At 40.7% G+C, this 26,107-nt stretch overlaps 4 protein-coding genes across 4 annotated transcripts in view; all 4 read right to left on the bottom strand.

The window, feature by feature from the left end:
* Positions 1 to 310, bottom strand: part of LOC118816325 (trace amine-associated receptor 13c-like) — a 981-nt gene extending 671 nt beyond the window's left edge. The window contains exon 1 of the mRNA XM_036582849.1: positions 1 to 310. This exon is cut by the window's left edge and continues 671 nt beyond it. Within this exon, the coding sequence (XP_036438742.1) occupies positions 1 to 310 (310 nt within the window).
* Positions 311 to 7,225: 6,915 nt separating this feature from the next.
* On the bottom strand, positions 7,226 to 8,215 carry LOC118816252 (trace amine-associated receptor 13c-like). The gene has a single exon (XM_036582774.1). It carries the CDS (start codon positions 8,213 to 8,215, stop codon positions 7,226 to 7,228), a length of 990 nt encoding a protein of 329 aa, XP_036438667.1.
* Positions 8,216 to 11,323: 3,108 nt separating this feature from the next.
* Positions 11,324 to 12,310, bottom strand: LOC118816251 (trace amine-associated receptor 13c-like). Its single transcript, XM_036582773.1, has one exon. The coding sequence runs from the start codon at positions 12,308 to 12,310 to the stop codon at positions 11,324 to 11,326; it is 987 nt and encodes a 328-aa protein (XP_036438666.1).
* Positions 12,311 to 14,588: 2,278 nt separating this feature from the next.
* On the bottom strand, positions 14,589 to 15,560 carry LOC118816250 (trace amine-associated receptor 13c-like). The gene has a single exon (XM_036582772.1). The coding sequence runs from the start codon at positions 15,555 to 15,557 to the stop codon at positions 14,589 to 14,591; it is 969 nt and encodes a 322-aa protein (XP_036438665.1). The 5' UTR covers positions 15,558 to 15,560.
* Between the last annotated feature and the right edge of the window lie 10,547 nt (positions 15,561 to 26,107).

Raw genomic sequence — 26,107 nt, 5'->3', positions numbered from 1 at the left:
GAAAACATATGCAGAAAACCCTCCTAAAAATCCAGCATGATTCAATATTCCTGATTAACACTACTGGCAACACTGAAGCTCCAACCAGAAAGTCTGACACAGCCAGAGAGAGGATGAGCATGTTAGTCGGTGTGTGGAGCTGCTTGAAGTGGCAAACAGAGATGATGATGAGCAGATTTCCACACACTGTTAGCAGAACCGCAGCTGCTGCACACACATACAGAAACACATACACTGCAGTAGAAACAGATCTCTCTGGACAGGTGTATGAGATACAGTCATCAGTTTGGTTAACCCTCGTAAAATTCATGGTTCCAGCATTTAAAGTGCACTTAAGTATCTAATTCACATCTTCTTCAGAAGTCCTGTAATGGCAGTGTCCTGATTCATGACTCAAAGAAGCATGGGTTGAGCAGTCATAAATGGAAATTTATATGGTTCATGCCCAGTTGTTATGTGCGTGGTATGATGGGCTGGGCTATGGTGCGACAACACCTATCTGATGCAATGAGATTTCATTTCATCATACATTTTCTAAGGACAGGAAAACATTCTCATTAAGGACTGTGTCCATTTGTTGTATCTGTGCATGAGTTTAGCATGTACAATATGATGATGATAAACTTATACACTTATTGGATGAACAATCAGTATTGTTTTTGTAGTCCAATAAAAAAGGCTTAGAAAGGGCCATTTTAACGTTGTACATCCCACAATCTGTCATGCTCGGTCTTTCAGAATGTATGCTTTATCAGACCATTTCTAGTCTTTGCTGGTTTTAAAAAAATGTTATTAATCAATATACTACACTAAAATATTATATTTGAATATGAATTTGAGGCCTCTATCAATTTATATCTTCATGATTCTACTTTATTTTAATAGGCTATGATTAATAACAGAGAAATTTAAACAATTATGTTTGTTTATTATATAAATTAATTTAACGATAGCTAATCAATCAAACTTCAGTGAACAATTTTATCATATAAATTACACATACATTTACGGATTTAGCCGATGCTTTTATCCAGAGCAACTTACGAAAGTGCTTTGTTGTCCACTCAAAGAATGTATCCTAGCTAAGCAAGTACAAATAGGTTACTAGAGTCCAAACTACCCTTGAGCTCACTCACTGCAAGACACAAAAACAAGTGCTGATACTTAAAAAGATACAGAGTTAGATGTAGCAATACGATGCATTTCAGTAAGTACATAGGTTAGGGCTCGTTTAAGTGTTTTACAAAAAGATGGATCTTCAGTTTGTGTTTAAACACTGTGACAGAATCCACCGTTCAGACAGTCAGTAGAAGTTTGTTACACCTGGGTGGAAGGACAGAAAAGAACCATGATGCTTGTCTTCCATGGTCTTGAAGGATGGTGAGTCAAGCCGAGCTGTTCTTGAGGCTCAAAGGACTTAAGCTACCATTGCCATAAGGTAGGGTGCGGATCTGCTGGTCAATTTTTGGCTGTGTAGGCAAGCGTCAGGGTTTTAAATCTGATGCGTACAGCTACAGGAAGCCAGTGATGGAAAACGCAGCAGTGGAGTGACATGAGTGAGCTTGGGGAAGATCAACGTCAAGCTGTGCGGCTGCATTCTGGTGCAGTTGCAGAGGCCCGATGGCCTGCATAGGAAGACTAGCCAGGAGCAAGTTGCAGTAGTCAAGCCTTGAGATGACAAGAATCTGAACAAGCACCTGGGTGACGTCCCAAAAGAGAAAGGGTCGAATTCTCTGGTTGTTTAAGAAGAGAATCCTGCATGACTGAATCAGGTTTGCAATGTGAGCTCAGAATAACAACTGGTCGTTCAGAATCACACCAAGATATATTGCATCTTCAGACGGACCAACTAAGGAGTTCTCAGATTAGATGGCAAGATCATGGTGAGTCTTGCCTGGGGTTGAACTTTACATGGTGAGCTGCCATTCATGAAGACATGCCAGTTAGACGTTGATATATGAGAATCAAACTAAATAATAATTTTGAGGGTATTTTGAGGGTGTGGTGGGATTTCTTGCCCCAAAGGTGTCATTTCTTTATTTTAACTTTTAAAAACAAATACTTAGTATAGCGTGTTCAATAGGTGAACGTTGCCAGGGTCAGGAGGAATAACAGATATAGCAAACTTGCAGTGGCTGTAGTGGGGCAGGCATCCATATTAGACTTTTGCCGTATTTTCATCAACGTTGAAGGAGTTCCACATACAGTTCTGGTGGACAGGGGGTCAACATGTACAGTGACCCAACCAGAGGTAGTACCTACAGGGTCCACACTGTGACCAATGAGTTAGCACCGATGAGGGGGAAAGGATGGCTGACATTGACATTGAAGTGCGAGACGTATTCTGGGCTTGGACGTTTTGAGAAACCACAGGTGCTAATTAGACCTACAGAGCACCACGATGAGATTCAAAGAGGGGCATATGGCGATGATAAAGCCACCAGAGGTCCAGGGCAAAGATCAGGTGGGGCCCGTAGGGAGGAAAGGCCGATGGAGGATGAGAAGACGCTGCAAAGTATGGGGCCGGAAGGGGGAAGAGTACGCTCTCCTGAATATAGCAAAAGAAAACAGCACGCCGCGGTGAAGCACGGGAAAGAAAGGAGGTGAGTGGTGCTTCTGCATATATTATAGGAGGCTCAATGAAGTTAAAAAGAAAGACTCATACCCCATTCCACATGTGGATGAATGTTTGGATCTAGTGGTCAAATAATCCTGGTTTTCATCCTTAGATTCAAGAGGCAGGCACTGGTAGGTTCCATTGTCCCCATGCAGCATTGTGCACAGATAGAGAGCTATAGCATTTTAAGGTTCTTGCTTTTGGACTTTGTAATGCCCCAACGATATTCTAATGCTCAGTGAAGAGGGTGCTGGAGGGTGTTCTGTGACAAGCATGTGTAGTCTCCTTGGATGACATACTGGTACACAGAAGCTTATTTGACTCTGCTGTAGGCGCGGTACCTGGTACTAGAAAGAATCAGGGCAGCAGGGCTGAAATGGCACACCAGAAAGTGCAGATTCCTGAACAAAGAACTGATATTGCTTAGAGCTGTTGGCTGCTAACTCAGCTATTAGGCACTTCAAGTACTATCCTGAGTTATGCTAATGCACACAGTCTTGCTCATCCACTTGTGTATAGATATATTTTTTTTAATAGTAGTTTTTGTGTTTTGGCCTCCTGTCCACAAGCAGTTTTAAGTCATTGAAAATGGATCTTTGGGAAATGCTCTCTAGGGTGAAGAAGTTAAAAGTCTATTTTCTGGGGTTTTGTGCGTTATGGATGCTTTTGAAGTTGCTGTTTCACATATGATGAGTACGCTTTAGGACTGGGTTGAAAAACACAGCCCACCAAATGGGTCCATAATTTTGTCCTAACCTAATGTGTTGGGATCTGGGATAGAGCAAAAATAAGAAACTGTAAGGTGGGCCCCAAGGACTGAGTTGATTACATGTAACATGAGTTTATTACATTACAACCTACAGGTATCCTGTGATACAAGGGTTTTAGCCCTGGACTGGATATTATGTTCACTTAGTTCCTCACTTGTCCACGATGACCTTACCCCCTTTAAAATGCAAAAAAAAATTCTTCCAAAAGATGTAGAGATGCATATAGAGTCTATGCCAAGACACACTGAACCTTTTGTGGCAGCTTCTGGTGGCCCAACACCTTCACAGACACAAAAACAAAGAAAGACATGTATGTAGAAATTACTTAATATTATACATAACGGTCTCCTGTTGGAGAATCCTATGTAATTGGACAATTGATTATTCAGTTATCTTTTGGACAGCAATGTCATATAATTATACATTCTCCACGCCTTGGATGAGTTCTGCTTCTGCTCGAAGGCTAGGTGTTTTGGTAAGCCACCCATTGCCTCAATTCCTCCACCAGCAGCATGTCCAGGAAGTACTCTAGTGCTAACTAAGGCTGGGTATGCCTGCCAGGCCATTGTGCTCAGTTCCACCGCCAGCATGCTTATCCACTCTCCCTTTGGCCTTCATCTCTGCCAGGAGCCACTCTCTGACAGCCAGTGCTGCCAGTACCTGCCTGTACCGCAACTGGAGGACTGTGGTCAAATCTGTGAAGTATTTAAATGTGAATGAGGCAACAATAATTTGAAGGAATAGGTCAGCTTCTTATTTTGGAGCGTGACCACAGTTTTCTGTTCTTGGAGTAGATTGTGTGTCTAGCTAAAAAATAAAAATAAAAATGAATGGCTAATTTTGGACCATATGTGAGCTGGTTAACTTCTTAACGAGGTACATTTGCATACTGCTGCCCCAAGCACTCAAACTGGCTTAATTGTAAAAATGCACATCCTGCTTCAGGCTTTATAGAAGTCATACTAATACTGAACCTAGAAGTATGGGGTGTCTGAGCAGTGTCATGTACTGACAAATGTGTCCTCCCTCACTTTTAAAATGGGCGTGTAGCCTGTCAGTTCGGCAAAACTAGGCTTGTCTAGTCTTGTTTTAACTCGACGTTCTAACTTAATTATGTGCTATACCATGTTTGTGGGAAATTGTTAGCTGTTATAGACAATGTTCATTTGATAGGTATTATAAATAATGGCAATTTTAGCATGTATATTTGCAGAGCACGAAAAATGTAAGCATTGGTTGAAACTGTATAACAGTAGAAACGTGTTACACATAGTGCAGTGAGACAGACTGAGGATACTTTTGACAAAAAAACAGCACTTGACATTGCCTTCATTCACTTTTATATGCAAACACCCCCTTGCTGTGGAAAGAATGATGTAATTGAATAGCACCTGTATTCAAATCTAGCCAATTGCAATGTTTGTTGGTACTCATTAGCAGCCCAAGATCTGACAAAGTGGGAGAATTTGACAAAGCGATTAAAAGACTTTAATTCCTTACAAAAGTTCTTAGGTTGATAACAGATTTTTAAGGACTGTTAGTAAGACTATTCATTTTTCTTGAAACAACTGCTGTTATCGACCAACAGTTTGTTTAAAACAATTTCAGTTCTGTTCAGGACAGTATACTTCATGTATACTTGCCTGACTGGCTAAGTTGGGGGAAAAAAAGTCAATATTATTATTGAACTCAGTGGGGTTTTGGGCGGGGACTAACCATTAATTTTGTACCACCTTTTTACACAAACCTGCCCTGAGTGTTTGTTGCGAAAACCTTATTTAGATTAGGTTTGCCATCTTTATTTGATTAGTTGAGAAAATAAGGGGGTGGGGCTATCTTTCCCCAAATTAACATATGAACATACATACATACATACATCATCTAAACCGCTTATCCTTCTGGGTCGCGGTGGGGTGCTGGAGCCTATCCCAGCTGTCATTGGGCGGAAGGCAGGATACACCCTGGACAGGTCGCCAGTCCATCGCAGGGCAGACAGACAGACATACACAGTCACACCTAGGGGCAATTTAGCATGTCCGATCAGCCTGAGTGCATGTCTTTGGACTGTGGGAGGAAACCGGAGTACGCGGAGGAAACCCACGCAGACACGGGGAGAACAGACAAACTCCACACAGAGATGATCCTGGTCGCCCGGCCGGGAATCAAACCCAGGCCATTTTTGCTGTGAGGCAACAGCGCTACCCACTGCGCCACCGTGCCGCCCACATACGAACATATGAAAATAAATAAGCCAAAGGTTATTATTTCATCACATCATTGTTTATCGCATCACATTTGGCTAATTGAAGAGTAAGACATTGATATAGCTACTTAGAACGAGATTTTCCCTAAAAAAGCAAAAATAATGTCTAATTTCCACAAAAGCAGCAAAACTCTTAGGCAAAATAAATTACTGTAGCAAATCAGTTTTGCAGAATCTTTATTTCTTTATTTCTTCATCTTTATTTTATCTTTATTTCTTTTGGTGCAGGTGTAGAACAAAAGAAAAATACAATGAAATAAAAATAGAAAAAGATATACAATATACACATACATAAAAGACAGTACACAAACAATCTGTGGCTAACATAAACAATGTGCACTGGAAGATGAGTATAGTTACAACCAAGTACTGAAGTACAAATACATGTACAGCTAAAAGAATTAGGCAGCTGATATATATTTAGGTATATTTATGAAATATGTATATAAAAAAAAAAAATTCAACGGACTGGCTAAAGTGGAAAGGTTGTTATTCAGAACAGTTATATGGCATGGTATGTACAGTGGTTATGTACATTAATAAAGTGCATGTGCAGCAGTTTACAGCAGAGGGATGTGAGCAGGCTTCTTGCTTAGGACAGTGAGGTTCTGGGGAAAGAGGCTGTGGAGGTGGTGATTGGTACGAGTCTTTAGGGCTCTCACTCTTAGTCTCCACTGAGATGGAAACCGCTGGATGAGAGAGTGACCAGGGTGTGAGGGATCAGCCATGACACCCTTTCTCATCCTAGATGAGTAAAAGGTCTTCCTGCAGGAGTTTACTTTATCACACACGTTGTGTAAGGAAACAGAATACATAGCTTTCACTGAATACCATGCAATCTTCATGGTGACTGTTTTTGTTGATTTTTTTTCTCTGTACTTCAACACAGAAGATTTTAAATAAAATTTAGCTGCGGCATTAAAAGGCTGACCACGCTTCAGTTACAGGATGTGCATGTCCATATTATGTGAACTGAGCAGGACTTAAAGCTCTTTTATACATAGTCCTCCCATGTTGGTGACAAATGGCTGCTCAGTTGTCTTATGATCAGCACTGTGTCACTGTGTCCTTAAGTAATTCACAAAAGAGCCAACAGAGGGCCTCTTGATCATAAACAAATACTGATGGATAGATCTATTCATGGCATGAAAATGTGTGTCAGGAAGAGAAGAAAACACAAGAGTTTGCTCAGAGAGTTTAGCACAAAGTCTGCGAGTTTTAAACACAGCCACTGATCGAAAAAGTAATTAAACCAAGTAATTAATGTTAGTTTTATTTGAGATTATTGTAATATTCCCAATTATGTTTGATTCCTTTAAACAGATTCCTGTATGGTTGACTGAGAATACAATTAAAGCTGCCATTCCTCATTTTAACCTTATTGTTATAGATACATCTTAAATCAAATTTAGAGTACAAAGCCAAAAGAAGAACAATTGTTGTGTTACTTATAATTTGCATTGTATTTTTTTTTTCTTTTTACACTCATTACTTCATTTATCCTCTCTTTCAGAGCAAATACCCATCCAGTGCCCAGCTTAGGTTCTGTTGAAACTACAATACCTTTGTAATTCATCAGAGAACATTCATCAGTGCAGAATCTGTGTTAAATATTTGAAAAGTTAATATCAGTTTAACACACCTCCTAAACCACGGATAAAACAAAGCATAAATAACTGGATTAATGGCAGAATTAAGATAAAGCAAAATCAAGACTTTTTGAAATGTTTCAAATTCCAGTGTAATAACATTACCTAACAAAGTATACACAAAATATGGAAATAAGCATGCCAAAAACACAGACACTAAAATGCCGAGGACTTTAGCAGCTTTTCTCTCTGACTTCATTGAATCTGCCATGTTCTTTGATGTCTGAGTCCTAGTTTGAGCGTTAAGGCCTCTGATAGCTGTGGCGTGTTTCTTGGCAATTATAAAAACTAGAGCATAGAAAATAATTATGACAGCAAATGGAAAAACAAATGTAACCAAAAGATCAACCAGAGACCAGACTTCATCCAATAATAAAAAACAGTCTCCGGGACACGTCATTACATTTACGAAGGGTAAATTGATGTATTGGAGGGCGAAAGTATATGACAGCAATACAAACCAGTCACATAAAACCACAATGCACATTGTTTTCACAGACACTGCTTTAGTGTAGAGAAACGGATTAGAGAGAGCAAAATACCGATCAACTGCGATTAGAGCAATGTTGTATATAGATGAGCTTGTAAGAAAATAAGCAGCCAAAAGATAGCATATACAGTAAAGTGTCCTAAAAATCCAACATGACTCAATAATCCAGATTAAGGCAACTGGCATCACACAGACGCCAACCAGAAAGTCCGACACAGCCAGAGAGAGGATGAGCATGTTAGTCGGTGTGTGGAGCTGCTTGAAGTGGCAGACAGAGATGATGATCAGCAGGTTTCCACACACTGTTAGCAGAACAGCAGCAGCTGCAGACAAATACAACAACACATACACTGCAGTAGATACAGATCTCTCCGGACAGATATAAGCGAGACAGCCATCAGTTTGGTTAACCCCAGTAGAATTCATGGTTCCAGCATTTAAAGTGTGCTTGATTATCTAACTCAGGTCTTCTCTAGTGATGCTACAATGGCAGCTTCACCACTGACCCAAGTTTGGGTTGTGCAGCTCTGAGATTTATAAGGTTTAGAAACTGTTCACGCCCACTTCTAACATGTATGGTGGAATGTATTACGATGTAGCATAGCAAAAAAAAAGAACAACTCCCATCTGATGCAATCATCTTCCTTTTTACCATATGTGATGTATTTATGCAGTGTTTGAGTTTGGATGTCTATTATTATTACAAATATACGAAATACAATTAGTCAGTATTTTGTTTTTCAAAAATGCTCACAATAATGGAAAACATGGATAGAACACAAAGGTTTCACACTGCAGACAATTACTTTTCCAGTAAACATTTCAAATAAGTCCACTCTTTAAATGAAGTCAGACCCTCTGAGGCACATTTCAGCTATTTTCTTGCTGGCTGGCAGTTTATCACAAAAAATCAGCTCATAAATACTAGTTTTACATAATTTGTTGCATCACACAAATTACATGCTTGTACACTACTAAACATTTTAACATAAAAGCTGTTAAATGCACAATATGGATGCTCCTTTAAAAATAAGGACCTAAAGTACAGATTTAGGTTTACATTTGTACAAACATGTGCATGTAAATATTGTTTTTCTTTTGAAAAATCAGTATTTGGTGTTTTAGTAATACAGTTTTGGGAAATCCTGTAATCCAACATAACAGGTAGGTGTTAATACTCAGGTATACTTGGTTTTGATCATGGAATCTGCTTAAGGAAACTAGACAGGGGTTCCCTAACATTTCAATGCCAGGACCTAAACTTCGAGGTATTATTTGTCTAAAGACTCACCAAACATTTTATGGAGTAAATTAAGACATAAACCTTTCAAAAAATGTGGTTGGTATAGCGTGGTGGGTAGTGGAGTGGGTAGTGGTTGGTGTAGTGTGGTGGGTAACACCTTTGCCTTCTACGCTATAGACTGGTGTTCAATCCCCCACCTAGGTAAGCACCCTACACTATACCAATAAGAGTCCTTGGGCAAGACTCCTAACACTGCCTTCACCTACCTGTGTAAAATGATCAAACTGTAAGTTGCTCTGGATGTGAGCATCTGATAAATGCCATAAATGTAAATGTAAAATTGTCTGATTTCCCTTCCTTCAATATTCTCTTCTTTCAATTAAGAAGAGAAAAAGAGTACAATGATAATCAAACATGCTCAGGTCTAGACTGTTACATACTTAGTGGGACTGGAATCGAAAAATAAAAAAAAATTACAATAATAATGTAAATTAAAATAAAAATCTAAATCTGTTTTGATGCGTGGTTTCAGCTAGTTTAGTAGGCTACTCAGTTAACCATTGTTTTCTGATCACTGGTGTTGCACTGGGAATTTACGAGCTGCAAGTGACAAACAGAAGTGATTTTTTAATGATTACAGTGGCATGCAGCTCACGGTAAGCAGCAAAAAATATTCTCAAATCTTTAAGTGTGGTGACTGCATGAGACTTAATAACTGCCCTTCATTCATGTCATAGTAAAGAGTTCTTTACAAGTGGCAACAGGGCAGCGTACTGATGTAGTAAGTTGTCCGAACTGTTTCACGTGCCATTATTATTATTTTCTTCTGTATTTTAAGTTAGTCAAATATAAAGCAATTGTGCATCAACATTTGCAGAAGTGTGCTGCAGAGGTTGTTTACTTCTTTTCACTTCAAAGACTCAAAAAAACATACATAATTTTGCCCAAATTTTTGCATACATGTGAATTGAAGGATTAATCTCTCCTTTCACATCAGGTTTTAAATTATTTATTAAAAAAAAAAAAACAGTGAAGTAAACAACATACAAAGAAAATACATCTGGACAGGGCTTAAAGGGTTCCACTTTACCCATCAATCGAGGGACAAGATAAACTAATAATAAACTGTTTGTTCTCTTGCAGGTTGCTTTGATCCCTAACTACCACAGCTAAACCAATGGAATACCAGGGTAAGTTTTAAAGTAATTGATTTTAAGAGCACAATAGGTGGCTAAACAGCAAACCGTCAGTTCTAGGTTTTCCCTCCTACCAAAGCTTCAGTATACAATGGAAATTGTCATTTGGGGAGGGGGAAACGGTAGGGTCACAACAGGGGCACAGACTAATAGTATGAATTCCACAGCTTGCTTGGCTTCAACTGGGATTGAACCTTGGGATTGTCAAAAGTGCTATATAAATGTAACTTATATGTATGTATGTAAAACTATATATGTATATAGTTTTAAAATAGTGCTGAATACTTTTGAATAAAACCACCCCTAATGCACGTATCCTTTGAAATGGCGAGTAGCATAGCATAGTCTTGAGCAACAGTGTCACATAGGTCATTTATTTCCTCATTAATTTATTTTATTGTGAACTGAACACTTTCCTTGTTTGTCTTCTGAAAAGTGCTTCTTTCCAGGTTCACTTGTTAAACCATAGTTTTCGTGGTTGTGTTGACAGGTTTTCAGGACAGTCCCTCTGCATAGACACACAGATCTCAAACTGAAGTAATTCTATTAGCTCAAAGCCCAGAACACAGACATGTGTGTACTGGATGAGATGGTGTATAGGCTTGTATGGTATGTGGAATTTTTGGAGGATTCCCCACAATAAACCATTGCAGTTTCATATGATGTTTAAGATTATATTGGGATGTAGTCATCTGATTTCAATATCACAACAACTATCTTACGATTGTCGTCATATGGTAACATACAAAAGATAAACATTGCACTCTACGCATTTGTGTTTATAGTCCAGCCTGAGAGAATTGATCCGTGAGCCCTTACCATGAATGACATTCTTGCACTGTTAAATGTTTCATTTTAAAAAAAGCACTTATAAGTGGAAGCTTGTGCACCTTCCACGCTCACTTTGTCATTTAAAGATCTTCACTATATATTCACTAAATGTCAAGTGCAAAAGGCTGTTTTAAAGTAGATTTGTACTATTATGGAGTCTGAGTAGGTAGATTTGCTGTTATAATTACAATTGGTGCACAAATGCAATGAAATAATTGTTCACAACTATGAAGACTTGTGAAAACTGTAATAGCGTTTAATTTATTAAAGGACATTCATCAGTGAAGAATCTGTGTTGAATATTTGAAGAGTTAAAGTGAGCCTAACACACCTCCTAAACCACGGATAAAACAAAGCATAAATAACTGGATTAATAGTAGAATTAAGATAAACCAGCATCAAGACTTTTTGAAATGACCCCATTTCAATTTGTACTGCATTACCTAACACAGTGTAAATAAAGTATGGAAGCAAACAAGCCAGAAACACAGACACCAGAATGCCAAGTACTTTAGCTGCTTTTCTCTCTGATTTCATCGACTCTGTTATATTCTTTGATGTCTGAGTCCTGGTGTGAATATGAAGCTCTCTGATGGCAGTGGCATGTTTCCTTGCAATAACAAAAACGAGGACATATAGTATGATTATGACAGCAAATGGGAAAACAAATTTCAGCAGGAGCTCAGTCAAAGACCAGACCTCATCCAAGACCAGAAAGCAGTCTCCAGGGCACAGTACCAGGTTTGCATAGTATCCATTGAAATACTGAAGTGCTAAGTGGTAAAACAGCAATACAACCCAGTTACATAAAACTATAATGCACCATGTGTTCACAGAGACTGTTTTAGTGTAGAGAAATGGATTAGAGAGAGCAAAATACCGATCAACCGCGATTAGAGCAACAGCAAATATTGATGTTGCTGTGAGAAAATAGGAGCTGTATATATAACATAAACAGTAAACTGAACTAAACATCCAACATGATTCGATCATCCATGTTAATGCTGTCGGCATCACAAGGATTCCAACCAGAAAGTCTGACACAGCCAGAGAGAGGATGAGCATGTTAGTTGGTGTGTGGAGCTGCTTGAAGTGACAAACAGAGATGATGATCAGCAGATTTCCACACACTGTTAGCAGAACAGCAGCAGCTGCACACACATACAGAAACACATACACAGCAGATACAGATCTCTCTGGACAGGAAAACCTGAGGCATTGATCAGTTTGGTTAACCTCCGTAAGATTCATGAACACAGCATTTAAAATGTGCTGAAAAAAATTAGGCAAAACTTGACTTTTTGTGAGAAACTGTAGGGTGAATCATATGAAAGAGGTTACGTTCATGGTCAAAGGCGTTATGGCTTGAGGTAGCAGGTCTGCTATTTGTATGGTTTTAAAACTGCTCACACCCCCTAATTTGAATGATGGCTTCATACATGATGTATTGGATTGTTTGTGTGGTGGTAAAAAAAAAAAACGGTTTGGAACAGGCCTCTGTGTGGGAATGGACAACTTCAAACACATAGACCTTTCTTACTGTAGGAGAATCAGGGATGACAGAGAGACTCCTTTTAAATAATCCAACGACATCTCGGACTTAACAGCAGAAAGTTTAACTTTGAGAATCCTAGTGTTATTATTGTGCATTTGCTATATGTTTAATTAACCTTATGTAATCATTTTATGTATGATTACATGATTATTTAAATACAATTATAACAGACAAAGATCTGTATAGAGAGGTTGAAGTCTAGACTTCTGACATTTTCCATTTGTTTTAATGTAAAACAATTTCAAAATTTAAATTATGCTTCTTTCCTCAAAGCAACAATTGAAAATGCACAAAAATAATTTTCCAAAAATAAAAACTTTATAAGTGAGAGAACTACACTCTGTAAAAAGATGTTTCTTTAAGGGTCAAGAGAAGAAGAGATAAACACTCAAAGAACCTTTGACATGCTTAAAGAGTTTTTTGCATTGTCAAATGATGGACGATGTACAGAAGAAGGTTTTAAATAGAAGCTTTTTGAAAAGAGTTCTAAACAGCCCCAAAAATGGTTCTTCTGTTGTTATCATGCTAATCCTGGAACGATAAAAGACCCTTTTTGGTGCTATATAGAACCCTTTTCAAAAAGTTCCTATATAGAACCAACTGCAACACATTCTCCATCAAACTGAAGAACCCTTTCATGATGCCAAGAACCCTTTATTATGCAAACAGTTATTTGATGGGTCATGATTGTACATAGAACCAGTTTCTTTAGTAAAGAAACCTTATTATGAAGCGTTATGAAGGGCATTGAAGAACCATCATTTTTACATGTGTAGTAGTGCTGAAGTGATCTGATGGTGCTTTTTATCATGGCAAATGGATAGATACAGTAATGCCAGCTCTTCCTTTGATTGGACTTATACATTAGATTAACCACTGACAGAATATATTAAGTGACATTGGAAACAGATAGTTTTGTTATGATTTACAGTGGGTGGAACCAAAGTTGTGAAAAAAAAACATCAATATCAATGTGTCACTGACTGTGAATCCAAACTACTATAGTTGTTATTTAGTGGCACTAACACTGCCTCTAAATTCTACATTTTATTGCATTTCATGGCACATTGTCAGTAACATGGGAGAAGAGTGAAACTGAGGTCTCTGGTACAATTACCTCACCAACAGGACATTGTAGTGTGTTAAGGACTCATGCTTCCTTGTTTGTGATGGTTTTAAGGTGGACTTCTTGTACTAGTAGTACTAGTTGTACTAGGAGCACCATGTAAATCTAGTTCATTGACCATACAAGCAGCCCAAGACCCAATGTGACACTTACAAACCCACTATAGAGTTCGGCCAGTGGATTTTTTTTATCATTAAACAAAGAATTAACTACATAATTAGGTGTTTACAAAATGATTTGATATCAATACTGATGCCAGAGACTTTTCAGATATCGTCTTTTACTTGACAACTGTAGAAGAGTTATTTAGAGATACTGCTATTCATGTTCGTACTTACAGATGTTCAACAATTATAACAATGTGTATTTGTATACAAACTAAAAGTGGGTATGGCTTAAACCAGAAATGAGTGTGAGGTGCAGGAAGTATGTTTACAGACCACAGATCACAGAGGAAATTGCTGACATTAACATGTTATGTTATGCCTGTAATTTACGCAGCCAAACAGTCTATATTTTGGAACAAGCTTGCCTTTTGGCTCCCTGATGATAGTACCGACTTCTGAAGTATTGAAGATGGTTATTTTTATTATTTTTATATTCTGGGTATTGAAATAATTCGGTCTGGACCGTGAAAATAGGACAAGTATGTGTCGCAGGCACATTGATAGCTCAGTGTAATATCATACATGAAAGTTTGCCTACCCCAAAATAACTGTTATTTTGAAGTTGACATACACATAATGCAAACTGGCAGATCTCTAGCTATTCATGATAACTGTGGGTAAATATAATCAAGGAGTTCACAAGCCTGAGGTACTGTCTCACCTATAATGCTATTTAATTCATCAAAGAACATTCATCAGTGATGAATCTGTGTTGAATATTTGTAGAGTTAAAGTGAGTTTAACACACCTCCTAAACCACGGATAAAACAAAGCATAAATAACTGGATTAATGGCAGAATTAAGATAAACCAGTATCAAGACTTTTTGAAAGTCTTTAATTTCTGTTGCGTTACCTATTAAGGTATAAATAAAATATGGAAATAAACAAGCTAGAAACACAGAAACTAGAATGCCAAGTACTTTAGCTGCTTTTCTCTCTGATTTCATAGAGTGTGTTATGTTCTTTGATGTCCTAGTATGAATATTAAGCTCTCTGATTGCAGTGGCATGTTTCCTTGCAATAATAAAAACTAGAACATACAGTATAATTATAACAGCCAATGGGAAAACAAATGTATACAGAAGATCAACCAGAGACCAGACCTCATCTAACCATGAAAAGCAGTATCCAGGACAAATGACCAGACTTGCGAAGTGTCCATTGAAGTACTGAAGTGCTACATTATAAACAATCAATGTAAACCAGTTAGATAAAACTATAATGCACGTCGTGTTCACAGAGACTGCTTTAGTGTAGAGGAATGGATTAGAGAGAGCAAAATATCGATCAACTGCGATTAAGGCAACATTAAATATGGATGTAGTTGTGAGCAAATAGGAGCTGTATATATAACAGGAACAATAAACTGCACTAAAAACCCAACATGATTCAATCATCCATATTAATGCTGTCGGCACCACAAGAACTCCCACCAGAAAGTCTGACACAGCCAGAGAGAGGATGAGCATATTAGTCGGTGTGTGGAGCTGCTTGAAGTGGCAAATAGAGATGATGATGAGTAGATTTCCACACACTGTTAGCAGAACTACGGCAGCTGCACACACATACAGGAACACATACACTGCAGTAGATACAGATCTCTCTGGACAGGAAAACCTGAGGCATTGATCAGTTTGGTTAACCTCCATAACATTGATCGATCCAGCTTTTGAATTGTGCTCAAAAAATAAAGCAGATCTTGACTCGTCCTGAGAAACAGTAGGAGGAAGCTGGTAGGAGTTCACGTTCCATCATCAAAGGCATTGTGGCCTGAGGTCGCAGGTGTGCTATTTGTATGGTTTCAAAACTGCTCACGCCCTCTAGTTTAAATGACAGGTTAACCCTTTAAGACTTACACTGACGCACTTTCTTTGCATGCTTTTGCGTTTTGCATGTTCATTTAGTTTCTCCATTCAAATGTCATTTAAATCTCCAGAAACAGAGAGTAAAGTTATCCCGGCGGTCTGCAGCTCCGTTAGGGGGGCGACTGTTCATCTCTCTCTGTTAACATCAGCTAAAGTTATCTAAAGGCCAGCATTGTTCACATCTGTGTTAATTAGCTGATGTTGTTTCCCTCCTATGATCACAGAGTTTTTCTCCTCTTTATTTACCCACCCTGACGTGAAGAGCCGGTGGGCTTCTGTGCTTGTAAATGCTTTGAGAGACTCTCCAGAATAGGAGAGGGGCTGAGATCAATAGAAATGTCAAGAAAACACTAATTTGGGCTTTTGTGCCAGTTTAAGTGGGACCAGGAGTTCAGGGGGAACAGGGAGGATCTCAGGCTATTTTATCGACTTTGTCGAGGAACGATTTTCTCTTCTAAAGTAAGGAGAGTAATTTTAGCCATATTTCACCTCTAGTTAGGTTTGTGCGGAGCAGCCAAGCCAGAAATTCAGTCCCAAATACGGCAGCCACAACAGAAAAATCACGTACCCAAGGACATCCTCTGATGCAGCACAAACTCATTTTTTGCAAACTTTATTTTATGCAGTTAGTATTGAAAAAAACCTTAAACCATCATATTAAAATAAAGTTTTAACATGAGCATGAAATCATTTAACCTAAGATACAAGTTATTTACATTTTTCTGTGTCCTTCTGCGTTTTTATGCAACATTGCTTTTTCATGTTTTTGTTTTTTAGGTTGCGTTTCTTGCTCTCTTTCTCTTTCCTCTCTCTCTCTCAGGGTTGCCCAAAATCACTTCCACTATGACTTTCTATGAATCAGAACTCTGATTGGCTGCAGCAACCTAATCAAAGCCAGTCTGCCCACCGGTTTTCTGGTGCTGCGCATTGACAGGCCCACTTCGACTTTCAACTCTCCAAATCATGTATTCCGATTGGCTAACCAAAGCCAATCAAATGCAGAATGTGGACTACACATAACATGACGTGTCACAGTGGAAGGAAGTGGATCTGTTTACAAAACGACTGAACAAACATCATGTCAAGTGCATGGAAAGGGTACGCATAAATTTATGCTGTAGGTTTACTAAGGAAGTAAACAGCCCAAACCGACCAAATTGGGCTTGGATTTGGATTTTAAACTGTGCTCAAATAACTAAAGTAGAACTTGACTTTTCCTGAGAAACAGTGGAAATAGTAAGATGGTTGAAGTTCATAGCAAAAGGCATTATCGCTTGACCATTGACCACAGACAGATGAAGACTAGTCTAAAAACATGAAAATTCCTATGTTTTACCAAGAATATGCTGCAACACTCACTGTCCCAGAGAGAATTTATTTGGCTAAAGACGTTTCAGTCCATGTTCAAGGCCTTTATCAGATGTACAAAATATCAGAAAAACCACTTTGTTTTATATTTTTGGTTGCACCTTACTTATAATTGGTTGACAGCAAAAAATTAAACTTTTAGAAGTCTAGATTTATTACGAATTCTTTTCAAAGTCAATTAGATTATATAATCATTTAAATAGTTAGAATAGTTCAAAATAATAATTAAATCAGATTAATATATAATTTGTTACATCTGATTATAACAGGCCTATAAACCTTATAGCCAAATGTATATGGACACCCCTTCTAATTGAGTTCAGCTGTTACAGCCACATCCATTGCAAACGCATGTAAAAAATGAAGCACGTAGTCATGCAATCTCCATAGACAAACACTGGCATGGCGCATAGCCAAGTGATTTAAATGTGGCTTTGTCATAGAATGCCGGCTTTGCCACCAGTCAGTTCATGAAATTTCTGCCCTGCTAGATCTGTCAACTGTGTAGCTGAGCAATGGTCAACTTGAGAACTGATGATTCCCAGAAATGTATTGCCTTAATTTCCATTAATTCACTGTAAGAGCTTGTTCATCTTCAATCTTTCAGGGAGATTCTTTCCATTAGCCCAGTGTTGCCTCAGTTTTTTTTTACATAGGTGCAGCAACATGAGCCAGTAAAACCAAAAGAAATATATCCAAAACAAAGGCTGAAAAAAAAATGAATAATTAAAATGATTATGACTTTTGGGGGAGTGTGTTATAAACTATGAACCATTTACACAGGTCACGAATGACTTTTATTGCTCAAGGTCCCTAGATTGAGTATGAACAATAACAAGGAAATTGTGATGCAGTCTCCAAATGATATGAAGTATAAACCAGATCCCACTGTTAAAACTAGACCTTGGGCGTAGCATTGCCATGAGAGTGAGAGAGAGAGAGTGAGAGAGAGAGAGAGAGAGAGAGAGAGAACGTTGGGGAGAGAGTGTTGGGAGGCAAACCCTTAATCAGTCTCCAGCAACAGTACAGACTTCTGAATGGGACATTCAACTACTGATGGCTTGCTGAGATGCTCACCCATCTTGCTTAGCTTCTGATCACCAAGTTGTATTTTAACTCTCCTTACTAGTCCATTTTTGTCAATAGTGGTTTCCAAGACTACCACCACCACCCATTTCTAGGCAAGTTGTCATCTTTCACCAATTTGCAAATTTCTTTTTGGCACATGCCAATGCTGCCTAGTAGCAATTTTTACAAGATATTCTTTCGCCAGTGATTCCAAACCTGCTCTGCCAGGTATGAAACCTTTTTTGTGCGTACATATCTTCTTTCATAAACTTGCCTGGTGTAGGCAGAGCTGTAATACGCTTCATGGTAAACAAGTAATTAGGTGTGAGGGACTCGCCAATTTGGATTGATGAGGTTGTCGATACTTAGAGGCTGATTATTTACAGTTGCAGGCCTCATAAAGGAATGCCTGTAAGGAATAGTCATCCAGTCTACTGAAAGAGAGCAAAAGTGTAGAGTTCAGGACTGCTCTAATTGTCCCGATTTGTTGCTCCCATACTCCACCAACATGAGTTGTACGAGTGCAGTGCATTCATACAGAAGTCACACTGTTTATGTGCGAGAAAGGCAGCCAGTTTTTCTGTGTCAGCTTAATTCATTGCTTCCTTTAGTTCAGTTTTGGCACCCACAAAGTTGCTTTCTTGGTCAGACTTGATCTTCTGCCGCACTGTTCCTTGTATGGCAATAAAACAACACAGACCATTGATGAAGGCATCTGTTGACATGTTATTGATCATTTCAAGGTGGACAGCACTACAGCAAAAACAGGTCCATGTTTTGTGAGAAGGGGACCAAAGCAGTCCATGCCACAGTTAGTAAATGGTGGTAATGAATCCAACAATCAGCTATTTTTTGCTCCTCAGTAGGCCTTTCTACAGGTAAGGGGGCAGTCATGGGCTGGAAGTTAAGGAACCAGCCTTGTGACTGGAAGGTCACTGGTTTGATCACCAGAGCCGACAGGAGATGACATAAGTGCATTTGAGCGTGGCACCTAACCCCTACCTGCTCCCCGGGCGCCGTGGATGGGGCTGCTCGCTGCTCCGGGCAGGTGTGCTCACTGCCCTCTAGTGTGTGTGTGTGTGTGTTCACTCTCTGTTCTTTTTAAAAGGCGCTCAAGCTGAGCACCTGAGCTGAGAGGGAAAGATAGCTCGTTGCTCCACCTCGCTGTTCTCCTCTCCCTGCCGTCCTTGCTGGGGTTCGTCCTCACTTGGAGCTCGGGCCCTGCCTTCCTGCCGGCTCTTGCGGCCTTCATCGGGGCCCGTGGGACAGGTGCATGACATATACCCAGCCTGAGCCAATAACCCCCCCCACCAACACCACCTGGGAGACAGATCCAGCACAGGGCAGGAGAACGAAGCCGCAGCCTGAGTATGGGCTTCATCAGCGACCGGTCAGCTGTGCTGGCAGCAGACACAGGCGGGGCCTCAGCGATGTCTTCACCAGCAGGCAGGGCCTCAGCGACGTCTTCGCCAGCATAGGAGGGGAAAGAATGCGAGCTCCGAGTCCTCTCGGAGCAGGGATGGGAGGGGAGAGAAGGAGCGCTACGAACCTCCTCATGGGATGGGCAAGGAGAGAAGGTGAGCTTCAAACACTTTCGGAGCAGGGAGGGGAGGGGGAAAGAAGGCTCCAGTCCTCCTCAGAGCTGGGACTGGGGGCTTAAGGGGGGAGTGAGAGGGGGGCTCCTGCCCCTGTGCACACTGAGGGTTGCCGCTCCGCCAGCAGGCTCCTGACCATCTGACGGTTCGCCACCTGCTGCTCCTCAAGCTGTTCGCTTTTCAGCATCACGAGAAGCAGCCTGCAGCTCCCGCCAGCCAGCCAGGTGCAGGTGTATGAGGGTCTTGATAGCCTCCTCTTCTTCATGGTCTCCTCATCCTCTAGCCACCTTCCCTGAATTGGAAACTACTGCTGGAGCTGACTCTCCTGTTCCTGCTTCCTGGGCTGCTTTAGTGCTGGTCTCTTTGCTAGCTCCACCCAGGGCTCCAGTGCTGGCTCCATGCAAGGCTCCTGTTCCAGACTGGTCCTGATTTACTGCTGGCTTCTCGAGCTGAAGTAGCTCCCTATGCAGCTCCTGTGCTGGCTGTCTGTGTTGATCTGGTCCCAGCTTCCCAAGCTGCTCCCCATCATTTCCTGTGCTGGCTTCCCAAGCTGCTTCTTGTTCTGTTCTTGTCCCAGCACCCAGAGCTGCTCTAGTGGCAGCTTTTAGGACTGCTTCTCCTCCACTGGCTCTGTTATAAAGTCCTATTCCACTTTCTAAATGCGACATTCTTGAAATAGTATAATTTTGGACAGAACCTTTCAGAAACTGCAGCTCTGTAATGGTACTAAACGCACTCCAGCAGCGATGTTACCAGCCCCCAAATGACGGCGCCATTGACATCTCCAGCCATAAACATGAGTTGCCTTCAAATTGGGCGAGCAGAGGCGAACGTTTGTGGCAAACTTGTTCTCTATGAACAGTGAAATTTGAGCGATTTTGTGCAAACATTCCATTTCAGCTGTAACCCTTTGTCCAGCTCCCCTGTATGTTTGTGGAGAACTACCTCCTGAAACTGTTTGCAAGTGATGGCAAACGTTCGCGGAGAACTCAAGGCAAACAGAAAGCTGCTTGCACTGGTTTGCAAACGTTCTCCTGTAATTCTCCTCTGAAATGATGCAATGTTTAAAACTGTGAACGTTATTTAGAAAGTGAACAGGGCCGTTGTGAATAATAGTTACTTGCCTCTCCGATCCAAACCCACCAAAGATTCAAGAGAACATGCATTTCTGAATAGAAAGTGCTACAGCTCAGCTCATTACATGAAGTAGGACGACTTTTAACATTAACCTCGCTAGCACAACTATAACATCTACCCAGATGAATCTTCTTCATCCAGTGAGCCGACATGTTTCCTCTTCAGATGCTCCAGCATGGAGGACGTGCTCCCATGCCAACTAAGGTCGGCTTTAACGTGAAATGCTCCCTCACTTTTTGTTCTTGAGGCTGCCATCGTGCTTTTGTTAACTCTCCAGTAAGCGGTAATGTCAGAACATTCCTAGTGATGGCGAGAAACACACGTGATGTCACCAACTAATCAACTATTAAATTAGTTGCCAACTAATTTGGTCATCGATTTTAGTCAACTAAGTCGATTAATTGTTGCACCCCTCGTGTGTTTGAGTTGTTGTAAATTCTCTGTTAACCTGAGTTCGAAGCCTGTTTTCATTTATTTTGTTCCTGTTTTTCGACCCCCACTTTGACCTCTGGTTTGTTGATATGGATCTGCCTTTGATATTGCCTGCTTGTGTTTTGACCCCTGCCTGTATGGACTTTGAGTGTTGGACTGTCCCGCATAAGGCTGCTTTGCACTGCAACTGACTTGCAAGACTCCTACGTTACACAGACAACAAGAAGTAATGAATCTAGGGTCTCTATCTCAGAGCAGGTTCCACTTAGACTTTCGAACTAAGTTTAAGCTCCACAAAACGCAACAGATATGGTTAACTTGTTTTACAGCGTTTAATGCCTTTCTCTGTTATTCCAGGTTTAGATTCTCGGGCTGTGATTAATCCTGCACATGAAAGCATGGTGTTTACGACAAACAGCTAACTGCATGAAACATGAAGAGAAAGAGAAAATGAAATGATTTAACCTAAATATGTAGAAAGTGAAGCATTTGAAACAGTAAAAAAGCAACACTGTCACCATGGACACTGATACTATATCAAACTAAGCTAACTGTAACTTGTGAGAACCCCAGACAACCATCCAGTCATTATAATAATTAGCCACAATTAGACACAATATACCAGTAGCTAATAAGAGATGTATATAATTCAGACAGTTTGTAGCAGTCATAAGCTGTTAGCTATTTGCTATTGGTTGTTATCAGTTGGCCTCTAATTTTATGTTATATCAGCTAGTAAGATGGAGGGGCCCAAAGGCCATAGTACTGCAAAAGATTTGGTATTGAATAACATAGACTTTTGTGATATTATATGGTATTGACGTTATTGGTTGAAAGTACTGGATTTGAATTCCCTGAACGGGGCATATTAAACATACTTTTTCCTGCCATGCCAGTGATGATGTGATTAATGAACGTCAGTGCATCCCCAAAGTAACAATGTCGTTTTAAAAGACTAGACTACAAAAATATACAGTGTCCAACCATAGTTTGGGAGCTCAGAAGACAGTAGGCTGTGTGTTGTTAATGATATGATACTGTCAGAGGAGGCAAATTTCTAGTCATTCATTAAAACTGGTAAATACAACCAAGATGTCTACAAACCTGAAGTACGGTGCCAGCTGTCTCACATACTTTATTCATCAAAGGACATTCATCAGTGAGGAATCTGTGTTAAATATCACAATAAGCTCCACAAGAGTAGGCCAGCAAGATGTCTGTACTGACATTGCAGTAGGGTGTGCTCTGCTAAGCCCAGGGACTCTGTGAAGGCACTGTGGATTCTGAATGCTTTCTTTGGCTCAGCGGCAGGGGATACAGTGAGGGACACGACTGCTCCATGAAGCACCTGCAAGTCCTGCCTGACTTCGAAGGAGTAAGTCTTCTGGTGTCCCTTTGATGTTGTGCTGCCGTATGGAGGAGGATAGCCCTCTCTGAACCATCATCTAGTACTGCGTATGCTTCTAGGGACCGATCTCCATTCTTGAGCATGACCTTACCTTTTAATAGAACTCTGGGGTTGTAAGTTGGATGGCCAAAATACAGTACCTCCTTTGGAGCGTTCACCAGGCAGGAGTTCACCTCGGTAACTTTCTCTGTGGCTCTCTCGTTCGCCTCACGCAACACAAGCAGATGCTTCCGGTTGCAGGTGGGACAGAGGGCTTTCAAGGTGCACTTGGCTGCCTGATGACCACGCCCACAACGCCAACATTGGTTATTGTCTCTAATCCACTTCTCTTTCTGTTCCCTGTTTAACTGCTTGAAGTTGGCACAGCTATTCAAGAAGTGATTGTTGTTATCACAGTAGGAACAGTAGGCCTTTCCCTTCTCTCTCTTGCCCTCACTGGGTTTGTGTTGTGTATCTGGTGGAGGAGGGTTCACCGGAGTTGCCTTCTCTGTGCCCAGAAGAACAGAGGCCACTTTACCAGCTTGTTTAGAATCTCTACGGCTCGCCTTTCTTCTGGCTGATGGCTCAAGCCTAGTGAGACTAGAGAACCTAGTGCTATCCTCTTGAATATGGAGCTCATACTCTAACCAGTTGGCAAGATCAAGGAGCGTAGGGATTGGAACTCTCAGTGGGTGGATGGACCTCCTAAAGCTGGACCTGAGTTCATGGGGTAGCTTCCCCAGTAACCTGGCTACATGAGACCCACACTCTAACTCGACACTGCCCTTTCTTCCCAGCTGTTCTAGCATACTTACAAGGGAGCGCACTCGTAATGCAAACATGCGGAAGGCTTTTACATCCCCGCTCATAATGTCTGGGCCATCCATGAGCTCTGCAATGTGCAGGGCGAGCTGGTGGGGCTGTCCATACATTTTAGTGAGAGCAGCCATAGTGTCTGTGTAGGGGTACCTGGAGCTAGTGTAGGAATCTGCCACAAGCAAAGCCTCCTCAAACTGTAGCTGGTCTGTGAGGATCTGGAATTTGAACCGTTCTGTGGCATCCTTTGGAAGAATATTCTCCAGGGCAATCTTCAACCTTGCAAACTCCCTTGGGTCTGGAGAAGTCAAGCTGGGGATTGTTGGAGTGGGCCCTCGAGATATTCTCTCCTGAGGCTCTGGCATAGGCGTCTGATGTGGCGAGTGGTAGCGATCTGGGGAGTGGTGGCCTCTTGGTACTCTATGATGATGGTCATATTGCTCACATACTGGGGTGGAGGACTCTAAATGGTGAGCTGGAGGACTATAGTAGGTGGAGTACCTGCTAGGGGGTGGATCACAAAACGTTGACTCACGAGGCATGTTTGGTACTGTCCCAGAAGACAATGCGACGTCTCTGAGCTGGTGCACCATTCCTATTTCATAGCCTTTAGTTAAGGACTGAGGGTATCTCTGCTCTGGGATTAATGGAAACTTTGTCCGTGGGGCAGGGACTGGGCGATTTAGCCTCAGTTCCTGACTGCGTTCATCTTGTTGGACATGGGAACGTGGCAATGGCACTGGCAAAACTGCTGATTCTGACAGGTCTCTGTGCTCTGACATAATCTTCTGCAGCTTCCTATGCAGTATAGCATTTTCCTGTTTCATCTCTTGGAGTGCCACCATAACATCAGGGAGCTGGTTAGCCTGACGCCTTAAATCCTCATTTTCTGTCCTCATGCTGTCCGACATGGCCTCCCACGTGTCCTTCAGGAGCCACTCCTGCTGACTGGAAACTTGGCTGAGTGGAGAAGTTGATCGTGATTGGCCTGCTGCGCCATGTGGTTCATCTTCCAAGGCATCTTGGTTGGGACTAGATGATGGTGACCTCTGTCTCTGGAACCTTGTCCTCGTGTCATAGTCTGCAAGGTATGCAGGACGGCTTGTCCGTCTGCGAGGTCGAGTAACGGGCTGTTCTGAGTCAGAGCTTGACATCATAACTGTAGCAGTTCCCCAATCCAGCTCGAAGTACCATTGAAAACTACTTAAAGGTTTAAACTGCTGGCTAGTTCAGGGACGTTTGGAATCACTATAGGGCTTTGGGTCAGGATGCTTCTCTAATGCTTTACAGAGAGCCACCACCACTTGAATCCAACTGATTCCCTTTAATGTGTCAACGTAGGTGTGTGTGTGTGGTCATTTAAATGTGCGCACACAACACATTGAAAAGAGGGGGTAAATCCCACGGCCAAACCGGGGACCATCCAACGGCCTTTTCCTCCACTACAATCGAACAACACAGACCAACCTACAAACCCAGAAATGCTCTGTGCTGCATTCCGATTGGCCGAAGGCACACAGGTAGGCAGGCTGAACATGAACAAGTCATTCAAAGGCAAAATTAAAGTCCCCCAACGGCCCTTTTTAACATTATATATATATATATATATATATATATATATATATATATATATATATATATATACACACACATATATATATATGAAGAAAAAAAGAAATATATATACACCGACTCTGAATATACACATATACACAATATACACAAGTCCAATGTACTGTTGTACAGTAATAAGTTATGAAAGAAAACTATGAAATGTACTGTTGTAGACATCTCTGTATGTGCAGTTAGTCTGAGGTAGATAATAAATGAGATTCAGGTACATGGGATAGAATATTGATATAGAAATCCTCCAGATTATACAAAATGTGGATAGAAGATGTGCAAGATGTCATTCCATATGTGTAAGTATAGATTTGCTAGATTGAAGGTGCAGTAAGATCAGAGTGAGTCTGATGAGGTGTGGATGAGGTGTAGATTATCCATGGAGATCATCATGATGATTCAGAGGTGTAGTGACAGGCCTATGTCTTTACATCACCTGCACAGACTCTAAAAGGAGGTGTGTCTTGATGTTTAGGTTTTAAAATCAACATTATACTGATGAAGATATGATTACATCAGTGGGTGATTTACTCCCACAGTTTTCTTTGAACGCTCTTTCAGTCATTGGGGGAGGGGTCTGAATGACAACCAATGTTACAAAGTGTTCTTCAGTAGTACTTCACTACTCTGTACCATAAAATATTGAACTTCAGTACCCAAGCAGGGGCACATAAAATAGAAAATTCAGTGCCAGTGTTAATGTGCTAAATGAAAGTCTGGAAATCCCCCAGAAAACTGTCATTTTAAAGTCCTAGACAACAAAAATGTCCAGTGTCCAGCCGTCTTTTTGGAGCTCAGAGAACAGTACGCTGTGTCTTATTATAAATATGATACATAAATATGATAAATACAATCAGAGTGCCTACAAACCTAAAGTACAGTGCCAACTGTCTTACATACTTTATTCA

This window comes from Colossoma macropomum, unplaced genomic scaffold (assembly GCF_904425465.1).
Source record: "Colossoma macropomum unplaced genomic scaffold, Colossoma_macropomum, whole genome shotgun sequence".
NCBI classification, from domain to species: domain Eukaryota; kingdom Metazoa; phylum Chordata; class Actinopteri; order Characiformes; family Serrasalmidae; genus Colossoma; species Colossoma macropomum.
This window is presented reverse-complemented; position numbering and strand designations above follow the sequence as displayed.

What these genes read in the sequence shown, in the direction of transcription:
- LOC118816251 (XM_036582773.1), bottom strand. Translation starts at nt 12,310, where the DNA reads ATGAATCTTACGGAGGTTAACCAAACTGATCAATGCCTCAGGTTTTCC.
- LOC118816250 (XM_036582772.1), bottom strand. Translation starts at nt 15,557, where the DNA reads ATGGAGGTTAACCAAACTGATCAATGCCTCAGGTTTTCCTGTCCAGAG.
- LOC118816252 (XM_036582774.1), bottom strand. Translation starts at nt 8,215, where the DNA reads ATGAATTCTACTGGGGTTAACCAAACTGATGGCTGTCTCGCTTATATC.